The sequence below is a fragment of the Pseudopipra pipra genome, chromosome 7, assembly GCF_036250125.1.
Source record: "Pseudopipra pipra isolate bDixPip1 chromosome 7, bDixPip1.hap1, whole genome shotgun sequence".
Lineage (NCBI taxonomy): Eukaryota > Metazoa > Chordata > Aves > Passeriformes > Pipridae > Pseudopipra > Pseudopipra pipra.
The window spans coordinates 14,565,759-14,580,990 of record NC_087555.1 but is presented as its reverse complement, the minus strand read 5'-3'; the positions used below and the strand labels follow the sequence as shown (position 1 = coordinate 14,580,990).

The 15,232-nt window shown below is 41.5% G+C and overlaps 1 protein-coding gene across 6 annotated transcripts in view; it reads right to left on the bottom strand.

Moving 5' to 3' along the window:
* The window catches only part of PIKFYVE (phosphoinositide kinase, FYVE-type zinc finger containing), a 66,159-nt gene extending 50,948 nt beyond the window's left edge, over positions 1 to 15,211 (bottom strand). For 2 of the 6 annotated variants that reach the window (XM_064660668.1, XM_064660672.1), the window contains exons 1-6: positions 15,047 to 15,211; positions 12,187 to 12,368; positions 10,517 to 10,696; positions 4,554 to 4,672; positions 1,674 to 1,845; positions 734 to 941 (exon numbers count right to left, since the gene is read on the bottom strand). In XM_064660668.1, the coding sequence (XP_064516738.1) occupies positions 734 to 941; positions 1,674 to 1,845; positions 4,554 to 4,672; positions 10,517 to 10,696; positions 12,187 to 12,358 (851 nt within the window). In that variant the 5' untranslated portion in view covers positions 12,359 to 12,368; positions 15,047 to 15,211. Of the gene's footprint in view, positions 1 to 733; positions 942 to 1,673; positions 1,846 to 4,553; positions 4,673 to 5,528; positions 5,666 to 10,516; positions 10,697 to 12,186; positions 12,369 to 15,046 lie in introns of those variants that run through there. The other 4 variants (XM_064660671.1, XM_064660673.1, XM_064660669.1 and 1 more) reach the window with 3 other exon arrangements.
* Positions 15,212 to 15,232: the final 21 nt, after the last annotated feature.

The following is a 15,232-nucleotide window of genomic DNA, read 5'->3' as shown; positions in this document are numbered from 1 at the left end:
CACATGTCACTAACACTACCTCTCAGTTAAAGGTTCTGACTTGAGACCTCCTCAGTCGTTTCACATCTTCCTTTTCTTCTGTTTTTAGAGAAATGAGCACAAATACCACATCCAATTATTTCTTCCTCCCCATATATTAAATTAAATCAAGGTCCTCAGAAACTTGCATGCTGCTTGAGAAGTACAGTGTTCTTTTACTCACATTCCAAATATAAAGATCCCTTCATTTGAGAACAATAGGAGTAAATATACTTTGAAAGGAGATCAGAGAACCTTTATAGCTGTCCTTTTGATCCCACTTCATTTGACACAGGTGGTTCCTTCCAGTATTTTTCTCTTATTTACACAGATAGCATTCCTTATATTCTCCTGCCCAATTCAAAACCTAAACAGGTAAAGCATCAACTTGCCTCTCAACACATTGGTGGTTAGAAGGAATGATTCTGGCTCCATCTTTTTAAACTCTGAAAATAAAAGTCTGCTCTGTCACTAGCATAGAATCACTGATTCAGTAGGTAGAAGGAAGAACTGTAAATAACTTAAAACTCCACTACAAAAGTTTCCACATTTCAACTTGAAAAGAATATTGGAAGCCAGCATAGGATTAGGTTCTTTTTACAGGAGATACACTTCTAAATTTCCTAAGTGGAAACCACCAGGTTTTATCTAGGTAACTGTCAGCCCGAAAACAGAGTTAAGATTCTGGAGCTCAACATCCAGCCATTCACTTTACCTTTGCCAGGTTAGATCCTCCTCCAGGAAGATGTTGCGGCTGGCTTTACGGCTCCCAACGGGCGTGCGCGGCTCCCCAGGATCCAGCACTGATACAGAACATGCGGAATCTGACAAAGCATTTAAGTCTTCTCCGATGGAGTTACTGTCTGTGGAGTGTGCATAGCTTAAGGCTATTTTACGGCAGTACGTGCAGGCTCGGAGATCCCCTGTGGAAAGGGGAACCAGACAGTGTAAGTGAACAGGAACAAACAGCACTCTGTTCCTACAGGATCAGAGGTGTATAGTGCTGAAAACAGAAGGATTTTCTGTTTCAAAACCTCTTTGCAAGTTTAAGTCTAATTCTCATATTCCCTTAAAGGGCAAAACCTCAGATAATTACGAACTCGGGGAATTTTTCCAAGGCCAGTGACGTGTAACAGATGACCAGCAAGAGAGAGACAGGTTGTGGGGGCAGGGAGAGAGAGACAGAGAGAGCACATGTGCACACTGAAATGATGGTACCACAATAGCCAGTCAGATATGACATACCAGCTGGTGTGTCTGGAGAACATCACCTCCATTAGAATATGGTAATTGGCATTGGAAAGAGTCTCTCTCATCCTCAATTAGAACATGTGGATCATTACATTTTAAAACTACTGTTACTAAGAGCAGCTTTTCCTTGAGCACACTTTTTGTAGTGCATAACCTTGTTAAATAGTGATCATATTTGTTTTGTCATGATGGATGTAGTGTGATAAAAATAAGTAGGCATGGTATAATCCACCATTGTCCATAAAGAAATTGGTAGAATCAGTCCTGTGGTTCTTTTTGCTCATTTTTAAGCCCACTACAGACCTGTACAGCATTTTCTAGCAGATGCCAGGATTTAAAATACAGTAGCCCAAACAGAACTCAGCACAGAGAGACTGTTCTGCTCCTCAGCAGATAAACCCTACCTGTGTAACCCATGAATTTTCCAGGGATTTCCTGATTGCAGCATCGACTACAGAAGATCTGCCCACAAAGTCGACAGTGGTGCCTTCGCCGGAAGGTGGTGAATTTCTCACTGCAGTCATAACATTCTTTGCACTGGCTGTCAGGCATCCAGTACTGCTTCAAGTCACTGTCCTACAAAAGAAGACAGCAGATAAAAGCCTTTTTTTGTAAATAAAAAAAGCATGTTTAGTTTCATGACTGCTGTGTGGACTGTGCTCATATATTCATATACCTGTGTGTGTGTGTACACACTCTTGCATATAAGCACAGACATGCACAGAAAGGATTTTTCATGTGGTTTTATAGGGAGCCAGAAGGCTGAGAGCTCTGAACTCTGAGAGTAAATTTAGTAAGACTTGGCCTCTCTGATCCAAGACAGAAGCAAAGCAGATAAAAACTATCATGAGCTGTAGATAAAGGTCAAAAAGAAACAAACAAACAAACAAATACTGATTGCTCTTCCCTCTCATTTGACCCTAGCACATGAAAGACCCTCATCTAGTACAGTTAAAAAAGAAAAGAAAAAAAATTATTAAAAAAGTAAAAACCCCACCATACATTACTTGAAGCTGTTATATACAGGTAAATCAAGTCATCAGGAATTATCAGTGCACAAAGATAATTTCAACAGCTAATATTTTAAAAGTATTATAGATACATGTAAAAAATTCTTCAACACGCCAGTAAACTGTTGTAAAAGCCTGTGTCCCAAACTGATGATGTTTCAAAACTCCAGATAACTCCTGTGAGAAGACAACTACAGAATTCACATTCAGCAGACAACAACATATATTGATTTACAGCACTGGTGCAGCCACAGGAATTTTTGTCTTGTTTTCTTTTCAAAAAACTTCAATTTGGTGTTGAAGCTATAGAGCAAGACAAATCTCTCAATTATGATTCTGAGCACATCAGCTGCAACTACCATGGATGGAAACAACTGCTAATGGTCACATGACAGGCCTGACTGTGAAACACTCTTTGCAAGAGTTCAGTTCTGGCAATAAGCCTTTTCAGAGGGACTGAATACTCCAGGTTTTTTCTTAGGAAGAGAAACTGCTGCAAGTATTTTCTCAAAACAACCAGAGAAGACAGTAACCAAACAGAAGAAAAGTGATCCGTGCTCTGATTTTCACATAATCAAAAAAACCCCATACCCTGAATTGGGGTTTATTTTTGGATGTTCACAAAGTAAAGTTTGACATAGCTGCTAGACCAATTTTGAGACCAAAACAGTTATGATCAACAAGACAATACTTCCATGCTGTCCTCACCCAAGAAAACTCATACAGAAAGAGGTGTAAGACTGCTCGAGGCAGTCTCGTGTTTTGGAGAATCTAGAAATTTTTAAAATGGGGAAAGTTGCAGTGAAGAGCTTTGCCAAGGACTTGCTGCAAAGCTGCAGGGGATGCCAATAACAGGTTTTGCTGCAGCTCTGCATGATAAGCCAAGTCTCTGACTCTTCGACAGAAAGACTCACTGTTCCAAGCAGCAGTGCCTCTGCCCCGTTTGGACATGACTAAAAACTCAGCCACTGCTGGTGACACCTTCCAGTTCTCTGCCTTCCAAGTCAGAGCCAATGCTCATGACAAGAACAGCCTACAAGGAAGGGCTCAGAACAGGATTCTGACCTCCATTAGCAGCAGATACTCATTAGAACAGCATCTTCCAGAATTTGAGAAAGCTTTCTACAACAGTAGAGTGGTCTCCTGTAGAGAAAGGCCAAGACCACAGCAGCAGGAAACTTTTGCATGGAGTGACTCAAGCAAGACATGGCTGCAGTTAAAGGCACTGATGCATTACCTTTAGTCCAGAAGTCAGCATGCTGACAACTAACATACCACTTCCAGATAAACATCTGGTCATATTCATTTACTGCTGCATCGTATCTGTTTCAGCACTTCTCCAATGCACTCAGAGATGTCTGAAAATCTCTAAGGCCTTCAAACTGAATTATTAGCAGGTGTCACACTCAATGCCCTGCTTACTGCAATGAAGGACTTCTGCTTCACCCTCAAAAATATTGCCCTTTCTACCAAAGCAAACTTATTCTTACAAGCAGAATAGCACTGGAAGCTAAGTGAGTTTACTCAAAGTCTACTGAAAAAGCAATCAAGCCAAAAGCCTTTTTTCTCCTCAGTCAGTTTAATTAAATGTACTTTTGCCTGTTCATGTCTTGCCCACAGACACAGCTATTTATACCATAACTTATAAATAGTTGTGGCTTCTTTTCTCAACTAGATCCTCCTATTAAAGGTACGGTCCAACAGCAGATGGAGGTGAAATCAGCAAGTCAGTAGCAACCACCAGATCCTTCTCTAGCTAAATCGAAACTGATTAACAAGACAAGCCTTTCAAGCAAATACTGCTGACCAATCATTACCATAGTAAGTAGCAGATTTAATTAATTACCAGAATTCTCATTACTATTTGTGGCAGTCAATGTGTTTCACCTGCCCATGGTTAGCCTTCTAGGGAGAAAACCATCAGGTAATACTTCCAACCTAAGCTGGAAGGAGTCTAAAGACAGCATTTGGTCCATGCACAAGAAGCCCAGTAACTGCAATGATTCACCCCCACAATATGACAGATGTTTGACAAGTCAAGAGTCAGCATAAACTGAAATTGTTTCCCCTGCGTTCACACAATGCTTTTTGAGTTTATTCACTCATCCTTCAAATATCAAAAAAAAAAAAAAAAAAAAAAAAAAACCAACCAACCAACCAAACAAACAAACAAAAAACCCCTATCATAATGTATCTAAAAACAAAGGTCAGAGAAGCCCAGAAAACAGACAATTTTTTAGATTGTTTGGCCTACAAATCGTTCAAAAGAATTACCTGGCTCTTCCCCTCCATGATTTCTTTGAGGCGTTTTAAAACAGTGCTGAGGCTTCTTAACTGAACTGCTGTTCGAGGATCATGACCTCCAAGAGGTGGTTCTACTTTCCTTCGATTGTCTGAAAGGGAAGAGAGAGTAGTACTTATTTCTTTCATGATACACCAATATCCACATCACAACACAAAATCCCATTAGAGGGAAAAATGTTCACTTATATATTACATTACATGTATTACATTACATATATTACATTTTCTAAAGTTACAGTGTGTATCACTTCTTGCCTTTGCACTTTCTTCCCCCAAAAGAAGTTTCTGATGCCAGATAGTTTGCTTTGACTGACATTTTAAATACCATCCTCTGTGTTTACAAGAAGCCACCCAAGTTCTCTGAGAACAAAAACATCTTTTAAAGAAGTGATTTTCAACCTACAATAGGAAGCTTGTAGCAGTCTTTTACAAAACACTGAAGTCTCATTTTAAAAATGCCCTCTAGGATATTAATACTTAAAAAAGAATTGCAACAATATTCACATTCATTCTAGGAGTGGTATAAGTCAACGCCTCAACCTAAATTTATTTATAAATTACTACAGTCAATGCCAGGACTCAATTGCTCATTTTCTATTAAAAACAGTAGCTCTGAATAAAATGCACCCAGAAGTTCACATATTTAAGGTTTTTTCTTTGTTTTGGTTTGTTTTTTTCCTAAGAAAAAAAGCCAAGTTGTTGAGAACTTGTACAGTCATTCTTAATTAACTATAGCAAAGTGACTCCTGAATAAAAAGGTAATGCAGCTAATTTCTTTCCTATAAAACGCTTGACTACTTTGAAGCGTTGCTGTATGACTTACAAACAGGATCCTTCCCTCCAGAAAGATTTGAAAACACAGTTCTCTATTTACCTAAATATTTAAACATTTTCAGAGTCCCTTTTCTACATCAACAACTTTCTGAAGAGTTTGAAGTTTCTTACCAGCCTCGTTGCTCTCCATCTGACTAGCGTTTTATTTAGCTTGCCCCAGTACAGGAAGAACAGTCATGGCTGCTTTCTGTTTACTGCCTCAGATAGCACTGATGTCAGCGGGAATGCTGACAGCCCTGGCACAAGCCTGTTAACTGTTGCAGTGCAGTAACAACCAGGCTATTGCTTTGTGTGCAAGAGACCAAAACCCTCACTTGTAATGTGACTAAAACCGTGGGAGTCTATGCCTCCTCTTCAGGTTTTTAGTACATATTTTTAGCTAATCAGCCCACGTATAGTTACTATGTACAACAAGACATTTTTTTTTTAAGAGATTCTAGGATGCTTAAACACATTTCTGTGGCCAGACACCTGGAATGTATTTTTTAAAAAAATCAAACAAATAGACTTTTGGGCAATACCAAGGTGAGTATTTTAAGGTGATTAAAGGGTCTTTCATGTTTCAAGAAAACATTGATAATACCATAGAAACCTCTGGTTCCTCCTTACTTCTATCACAAGATCTATGTTGCATTTACTTCCCGGATATTCCTCTGAATTCAAGAGTATCTCCTTTTCAGGAATGCTGCTTCCAATTCTAAGAATTATTATCAGATCTCCTCCCTAATTAGCTACAAATCTTGTCAGGCAGATGACTCCCAAAATACAAACATACACAGCCATGAGGAAATGTCACACTGGTTCTAGTTAGCTAAATGCCCTTTTCTCTGTTATATAAAACAACGTCAAAAGGGATTTATCATCTACATGAGAAAAAAACATGCCATGAGCAGTAGCAGCACATGGCTAACCTGTTTATACTAGAGAAGCTGACTGATTCTCAGATTAAAATTCAGTTGGTTCTTTTCCTTCTCAATCATGGGATTTCTCCCTTTCTGGGGCAAAACACATCATATAGCAAGAACAGAAGTTATCATTCCTGCAATATAGGATGCACTGCGTCTAAACCAACATCCTTACAAGAGAATGTAGATGTATCAACGTTAGGTTAACTCTTACTCCTCATCACTATTAGAAATACCACAGTCATTTTCTCAGCTAATGCACACATGATTTACAGATGTATACATTCTCAGCATTGCAAACATATTTCCTCATTTCACCATTAAATCTGCAAAACCCATGTTCCCTTCCACAAACACAAACTGTAAGAGCACTTTTCTTGCTTTGCCCACATCATCATCCCAACTGCCATCAATTGCACATCTTAAGAGATTTCATATCTTCTTTTGGTGTGGTCCAAGAGGGTTGCCTACACTTATACATCTAAGTAGTGGTAAGCGTTTTTGATGATTCTGAGATAGCTAACTCAGTATATGCTACTAAAAGAAATAAAAAACCAAACCCACACACAAAAATCCACACCACCCAAAAAAACCCCTAAAAACCCCACACCCCATCACCCACAATTCAAGTCACACACAACAAATCAGGTTTTAAAATAAAAGTAAACTTGAATTAAGTGTTATTTAATCTGTTATGACAATCAGATCAGCTCTACAAACTTTTATTTGTCATTGCTGCATCTCAGCCCTTAAGTATAACACAGCAACATGACTGTGGAACACATCTTTTCAGGAATACCAGTTTATGCAGCAACTGTGTTTATCCTATCCATTCCCTTCCCATCTACATGTTCACTGAACATAATCTCAATATACCAAAGGGACTCCATACAGATTTCCAAATTGACTTATTTCTAACCTATTTATCATTCTTAAGCTAAAAGTTAACTCCTACAGCTACTAAAAAAAAAGTTCTCCTATTTCAACAGTAGCCCTCATTCTTCCCCTATGTATTCATGGCTGCTGATCTTGGTAAAACCTATACATCTTCTGAATCATGCAAATATGTTTTTACAGAGTTTCTTTCATGACTATATAGTATTTTAGGATTCGTTTTTTACAGTGAATGATAAGGCAAAAACATCACAAGAACTTCTTTGTTGCAACTTAACTACATGACCATACCCTAACCCAAGAGGTACAGAGAGCTTCATAGTTTCAACAATAAAAAAATACCCCTGCCAGGGATGCCACAGTTCTGCTAAAACAAATCAACATGAATTGTTTTTTCAGTCACTTGCTGCCAAAGCATATAATTTCCTATTCAAGTTCACTACCACAGTTCAAATATCACATCTTCCTCAAGTCACTTGCATACAAAGTACTGATATGAAAAGTATGGAAGCTGGCCTTAACTTCATTTTACAACATGCATTTTCATTTTCCAAAATATTTTTTCATTAGAAAAGATGCTCTGGTAATAATTAATGCTCTAAATGATTCCCAGTAACCACCATATGCTTTCCTCAGGCCTTCTTCCCCCACCATGTGATCACTGGCCATCCCTTACTCCCACTAAGCTCCTTTACAGTTCCCTACTATTGTGACATTATCTCGGTGACAACAGTCTCATTCTCAGACTATTTTGGTTCAATCCAGCACCTTGAAATCCCTCATCTGACAGCACAGACACATGCAGTCCAACACAACCAGCTGAGCCCTCTGGTACTGTAGAAGTGACATCTGCTCTGCAGCACCCTACTCCAGTACACAAGGATGCAAGAGATTATCCAAGAGAGAGGCCACAGAAGCCAATTATAGAGTCTCAGCACTGGTTCTTCAGCCATACAATCCTCAGAGCATCTCTGACATGAGCCAGGCACCCACAGCTTCTCCTATTTTCACAAAAGCCAACAAGGTGCTATTATAATGTTTTTGCGTAAGCAGTCCTGAAGGGAAGCAGACAGTTGAAACCCTACATATTTGATGCTAGGTGGTTTCCTACAAAAGCAACCACCCCTCCATGTTGTTCTGCACTTGCAGTTGTCAGCCAGCACGGTCCCTGAGCAATGAGAGTATCTGCTGCACATACAGGGCAAGCTAATGGACAGATGAGGGGTGAGAGTCAGCATCTTCAGGAGCAATTTCATTCCATCACTATTTAGAGGCACCAGCAGCAGCCTTTTATTTATTCATTCCTTTCAGTTTGCTTGACATATTATTTAAGATCAAGTAGGCTAGAGACTTTTGTGAAGTACTTACACCTTTTTTTGCCTACACCTGCTGATGTTACGAAGTATCTGGGTAATGGCAAAGCCTTGAGAGACATTTACAGGCCTGCAGATACAAGACCACAAGAAAACTCAACTAGATTAGACACCTCACTGTCACTGAACTGAGTGGGTGAACCAACCTACCACTCTAGGTGTTTATGTAAATCACATCACTTATTTTCCTACTTTTCATTAATTAGATATAAGAATAATTTCTAAGATTATTTGTGCAGCCCAGCATCACCTGCAGTAGCAGAAGTAAAATTCTCCTCTGCTCAGTGTTCAGAAATCCTCAAAGACCTGATTATTCAGCACCTTTTAAGGTAAATGAAGGAAAAAAATTATCTTAAGTTTGCTTCAAAAAAGCCTGAATTTGGAGAAAGGCAATGCAAGAATTCCCTCTTCAAATAAAGTGAGATGGCCTAAAAACTCCCCCAAAACCTCCTCACCAATCCAGCATACTTCTACTTGCATTACACAGAGTTCATGTTTGTTACCAAGGTTATTTGGGGGAAAATACTCAACAGGGAGTCAGGCCACTCAGCGCACAACTTCACAGAAATCTCTTCAAAAATCCAGCAATTCCTGCTTGGTCTAACTTTACTTCTTTCCAGGCTGATTCATCATGACATTTTTCTAAGCATACTTGCAATTCAAATCCAGGGACATGCATGAAGGTCCTGAAAAGGATTTGGAATAATACAGCAACAGTTCCTCCCCTACACATTAAACTAAGTCTTATTTCCCTGGCTGCCTAATCCCAGCAGGAGTCAACCAGCAAGATTATCTCTGCCTTCTGAATACCAAACAACATACCTCACCTGAAGGTTTCTAACCTCTAATCCCCAGGCAGTTTCCAAGTGATCTACATGAGGTAATTAAAAATAAAGTAGATTGGCATTTCAGCCAAGAGCACATGGCTGTACTTGGCATATTCCAGAAAGATCTTTAAAAAACGCCCAAATCTTAATTGGTTTGCTGGGACAGGCACAACTAAATAGAACAAAGAGTACTAGAAGGCAAAAAGGAAGATGATAAATGTGTTCAACTAAGCATGCAAGTGACTTAGATGAAAATGTTAGCTATCTCTACTGGACTTTTGCCTGGTTACCAAGACTAGACATCTTTCTAAAAATCCCATACACATTAACAACATTTAAGATCTGATTTGTCTGCACTAGGCACCATACTCTTGGAAATACTGTCTTGCACAGGATTGTTACCCAGCTCAGCAGTTTCCTCAAGGCTATCACAAAGAGCTGACAGGAACCAGGTAGATCTCAAAAGGGACCCCTGAAATCTCCTTCCTAGCTCTTCCCGATCTTCATAAAGCCAATTCACAGCTGCACCTTTAAAATTACATTCAATTCCCATTCCAGCTAAAACATTCAGTATGGCATCTGGCAATAGTTCCAGGGTTAGGTAGAACTGAAAAAAAATACTTAAGCACAACTTCCTATTCAATTCTCCTCAAAACAGCTACAAGCAAAAACCTGCATTTATAACTCCCTTGAAGACAGAAACATCGAATCCATTCAGACTGAGCACTAAAGTTAGAGGTAGCATGTGGATGTTAAAAAACTGTCATCTCTCAAGACAAAGCAGAAATTTTCAGGATCAAGGTTCAGCGACTTTAAAATGCTGGATGTGTTTTGGCAGTCTTCTGTTCCAGACTGTTTTACAATTGAAAGAGCAGAGCCCCAGCAACAGGTTGTCTTGCTGGAACACCAAGAAGGGTGGAGGGAACATGTTTCTGAGGTTAAAGTGCAACCTCACTAACAGAAGCAGCATACCCTCATAATAAATTCTGTTATAAAACTGGACAGTCAATGAACCTTTGCTCACCTCCTTTCACCTCACCCTGAAGCATCCCAGACTGGCTACTACAACACGGCCTTATAGCACAAAGAGCTGAAATTACCCAGAGTCGCAGAAGATCTTCTTTGCAGTTCACCAGTCAGTTGTTTTTTGTAAGGAATCGGTGATCTCAGAGACTGAGCCCTGGTGGGAGGCTGAGGACTGGACCAGCCACCACTCAATGCTTGTGGATCACTCTGTCCTGCCTCTGCTCTCTCTGCTGGGGATGAAAGCCTGCCATCATCTAGAGTTGACAAAAAGCAAGAAAACAACTGTTCAGACATGATAAAGAAAACCAGTAGTGCATGCAAAACTGAAGGTAAAAAAGTCTCACAAATAGATTGAGATCTGGATCATGATTAAGCATCACAAAACACATAAATTTTCAATTTTAAAAGTACCATAGAAATCATGGAAACAGGAAGGTATTTAGAACTTGTCTGTCAGGCTATTTCAGAAATATCCCTAATGTGAAAAGTGTCTAAAAAACAAAACTGGCAAACATTAATTATTCTTGCTTTATGGAATAGCTACACTTGATTATCAGCTTCTGCCCTGAAAAGAGTTTTTCAGTTATGTTAGTAGCCAGTACTGAGGTGACACTAAAGTTACCGCAGCCTTTAATTTCCATCAGCAGATCAAGCATAGCCAGGTTCTCATTGATTCTAGTAATGTGTCCATTTCATGTGTTGTTTCAAGGTTGTTTTCCCATTCTGTCAACACAAGACTTTGCTGACTCCAGCTACATTTGTCAGAAACAAACAAGTGAAGCCAATATTGACCACATCTTATCTTCCTTTCAATAAATTAGCAATGACAGGTGCTACTCTACTATGCAAACTAATAGCAGTCATAGCAGATAATTATTTTTCATTCTGCACAAGAAGAGTCTAAACAGATCAGTCTGCTTATGCAAAAAGCTATCTTGGCCCTTTTCCCCTAGCCCAAACACTGCAGCTTAGCAGAGCTGGATAACGAACAGACTAAACAAAAGCAGCTGACCAGTCTGCCATCTCCAGTAGAGGTATGCAGACTTTGTACAAAATCAAGGTGCGTTCAATCACCGCTCTTTGTAGGATATTTCTTTGAAACAAATAAGAAACTCATGAAGTTCTTTTAGAGCTTGTCTACTGAGAACATATTTCGTGATACATACAGCACAAAGGCCAAAATTAATTAGTACTTTTTGATATACAAAACTGTCACAATATTTCAGACCTCTTAATGGGGAACACCTAAGCCATGGAAATTAAGTGTGGACTTCCTGTAAATACATTGCTTTATTGCAGCTCAGACGTCACCCAACTGAAGGGAGAAGATGCACAGGAAGGTGAGGGACGGAGCAAGTGGGACAAGAACTTGCATTGGAAGGACAAGCAAGCATTTTGCTCATACAGGCTGGGAGAGAGTTACTCCTTGCAGCCCAAGAAAACCTCACATAAGCAAAGGGAATTCTGATGTCAAGCTAAGAATCTATACAATGCTATCTGCTAACTGGCTTGTCTTGACTTTCATGGGCAGACACAGATTTCTAGCTGCAAGATGCCAGCTATCTTCTCCCATAGCAAAGCTCTACTATGTCACCTAAAATCAAAATCCAACATTTCTCGAAAAAGAACTGACTCACCATCAGCCATCTGACATTACACTCTTATATTCAGAGGTGTTTTTACAAGTTTATGTGGCAGCAGAGGGCACACACAGCTCACATACACCCAGTCCCCCAGCCCTCACCTTTGCTGAAACGGAAGAGATTTACAAAAGAACTGTAGGCTGATTTAAAAGGAGGCTCATCCTGGTCAGGAGTCAGTGGTTTGAAGTGAGTGAGATGAGATGGACTGCTGGGAGAATGAGGTAGATCACCGGTAGAGTCCAGTGTTGGAGACCGTTTGTCATCTGCAGCCATTTCACGTGCCCTGGAAAGAGTTCAGCAACACGCATTATACAGGGGTGGTGAAACAGAACCTCTTCAGTCAGCTGAAGAGGAGGTTTCTTATTAGATTCTAGAGAGGAGACATTCACCCAACTGACCACAGACATCTGCTATTAGCACAGGTCGAGTGCCAGAGTTAGGAGCCCATGTCCCCTGCCCAGTCACTGACAAGAGATCAACATCTCTGCAGAGAGCAATTCAGAGCACCCAGTTAAACATTCAGAGCAGGGAACAGCCTCTACACTGGCAACACACTCCAGCTGCGGTTTTATGGGAACTTGAAGTTTCCAAACGGAGACTCTGCACACATATCACAACAAAGTTTTAACTTTGACAGCTCTTCTCTTAATGTTGTGACTTCTACAGCTCTTGTAACAATAAAATTGAAGACAGGCATGCCTGAGCAAGCACAAGAAAGACCTGTTGTTTGGCCAGCTTAACTTCAGAATGAGAAACAGAATGAACTACAAACAAAAGCAGGACTGAAAGATTAAGCTCAGTGGTAAACTGCTTCTTTCCCCTCCACGTTACAATACCGACTGTTGTGCAGGTTACCCGGGAAGCAACCCAGACTGTGGTTTATTTGTTGTCAAATCTACCACCTCCAAACTACCTTGTTTACAGGAGTTCTATTAAACGAAAAAACAAACAAAAAATCCGAACCACTTTCTGTATGAGGGGAAGCCCTACTTATAAAGCCTATTTACTGTGTACCAAAGCTTTGTTACAGCCAAGAGCCATATTTTCCCACAGCCCATATTCTTCCTCAACAGACACCCAGTTTCTTTCACAATGCCTCACTTAGCCTGGTAGGCTAAGGTGCTGACTACCTTCATTTTGTTTAAGCAAGACTGAGTGAAATGTTTGACATAACAGGAACACGGGGAGCTGATGGAATCTGTGAGTGATTGGTTGACTTCTACCTGTGCCAAGGACCAAAACGCTGTACAAGACAACCTCCCGCTTAGCAGCTGATACACACTCCTTCATGAAAGACCAATTTCCAGTTTCCACAACTGTTCCCTGGAACCAACAGGCATATTTTACTGACTAGAATAGTTTCTTCCAAGTTCTAAGAAGCCACACCAAAAAAAAAAAAAAGCATCTATGCAGTCCAGAGAAAATCCACGTGGTTAGCAACTGACACTGGAAGTGCTAACAAGTTGCATATAGCTCATGTGGCAAGGTTTGACCACTCCTACAAAGAATGCACAAAAGATAGTATCTGCAAGTCATTCACATGATTTCTCAGAGGACTTCTGCTTGTTGCTCTGCAACATAGCAAGCACCTTTAGCCCAGAGTGTCTCCTGCTATTCACATATCCTTAGGAAAGAAAACGGAGAGGCATCATTCACTAAGTTTCAAGAGAAACTTTGGTCAGGTTCTTCATGTAAGGCTTAGTCTGGAATGCTTCTGCATTCCTGTCCCCTGTAAGGCAGGGTATGTTTTGTTGTTCATTCCAGCAATATTATTCAAACAGGTGATTTGAACATGCCTAAACACCAGGGCTGATGGAAAATTTTCCTTCAAGAGCACATCTTCAGGTAAACTTGGAATTGTTTCTTCAATCTTAAGACAACTAATAGCTGACTTTTTAAATGTTGAATACACAACACGGTTGTGCTCACACTACCACATTAAAAGTGCCATTACAAAGCCAACCAGAAGTTTTATAGGAAACTATGTTCATATTTCAGCAACTGACTATAGCCTGGCAAGACAAAAATAAAAAGGAAGTCTCTGAACTTGCATGCAATATATATATATGTGATTACAGACAAATAAACTCTAGTTTCAAGGGGCAAAAAACACACAGTAATTGCTTCTGTTACAACAGTACTAGTCTAATTAAAACACATTGAAAAGAAGAGCACTGTACTTGGCACTAGCTCCATAAACACCTGGATCTTCTGTGCTACACAACACAGTAGCTGCGGAGTGCATCAACGTTTCTTAAAGTGCTTTAGTTCTCCCACTAAATGGAAAACACTCCACTGCACCCCACTGCAAGAAACAGGGAAACAGTCACTTATTTGTGTATTAAGGTTAATCAGAAAGCAAGGTGCACATATTGGTCAACAGGCAGAAAACCAGAGTACATCACCTCACCAACAGTTATGGGGAATGCATCTAAACCCGCCTGAGGCTGCAGCTTCAGCAATCACCGGGTCATCACCGATACAACACAGAGCGCAAGCACGGCTGTGAGCCTCCACACACCTCCAGCTGCTACATCCAGAGCAGACCCGCGACATCCCGGGTCCCACAAAACTGACCACAACCGCCCGGTGCCGGAAGGGTCCGGCCCCTTCTTGTGACACGGACGCCACTCCCGGGCACCCGGATAATACACCCCGGGTGCACCAGCTGAACTCCCGCAATTCTCACAGAGCTGCGCGACACACGCGCTTCCCTCCCAACCTCCGCCCGGCTGCCCCGCTCCCCCCTGCGAGGGGCACACCCCTGCCCTCCGCCGGGGATGGCACACGCGGGGGTCACCTGCCACGGGACAGGGAGGGAGCGGCAGGAAGCGATCCCCGGAGCGCCGCCGGCAGCCGCCACCGGGGCCGGGCCGGGAGCCCGGAAAGGGCTCACGCAGCAGGGGAACCACCGCTGCTGGCCCGGGCGGCACCGCGCGGCCCTCGGCGGGCTGCGCTCACCTGCTGCCCGCGGGTCCGGTGCCGGTGCTGGTGTCGATCCGGTGCCGGTGTCAGTGCCGGTCCCGGCGTCGGTGTCAGTCCTGGTGCTGGAGCGGGGCACGGGCTGGGGCGGCACCGCCGCTCTTCCCTCACCGCCCGGCCCCGCCCGGCCCCGGCAACGCCGCCAGCCCCGACCAATCGCCCGCC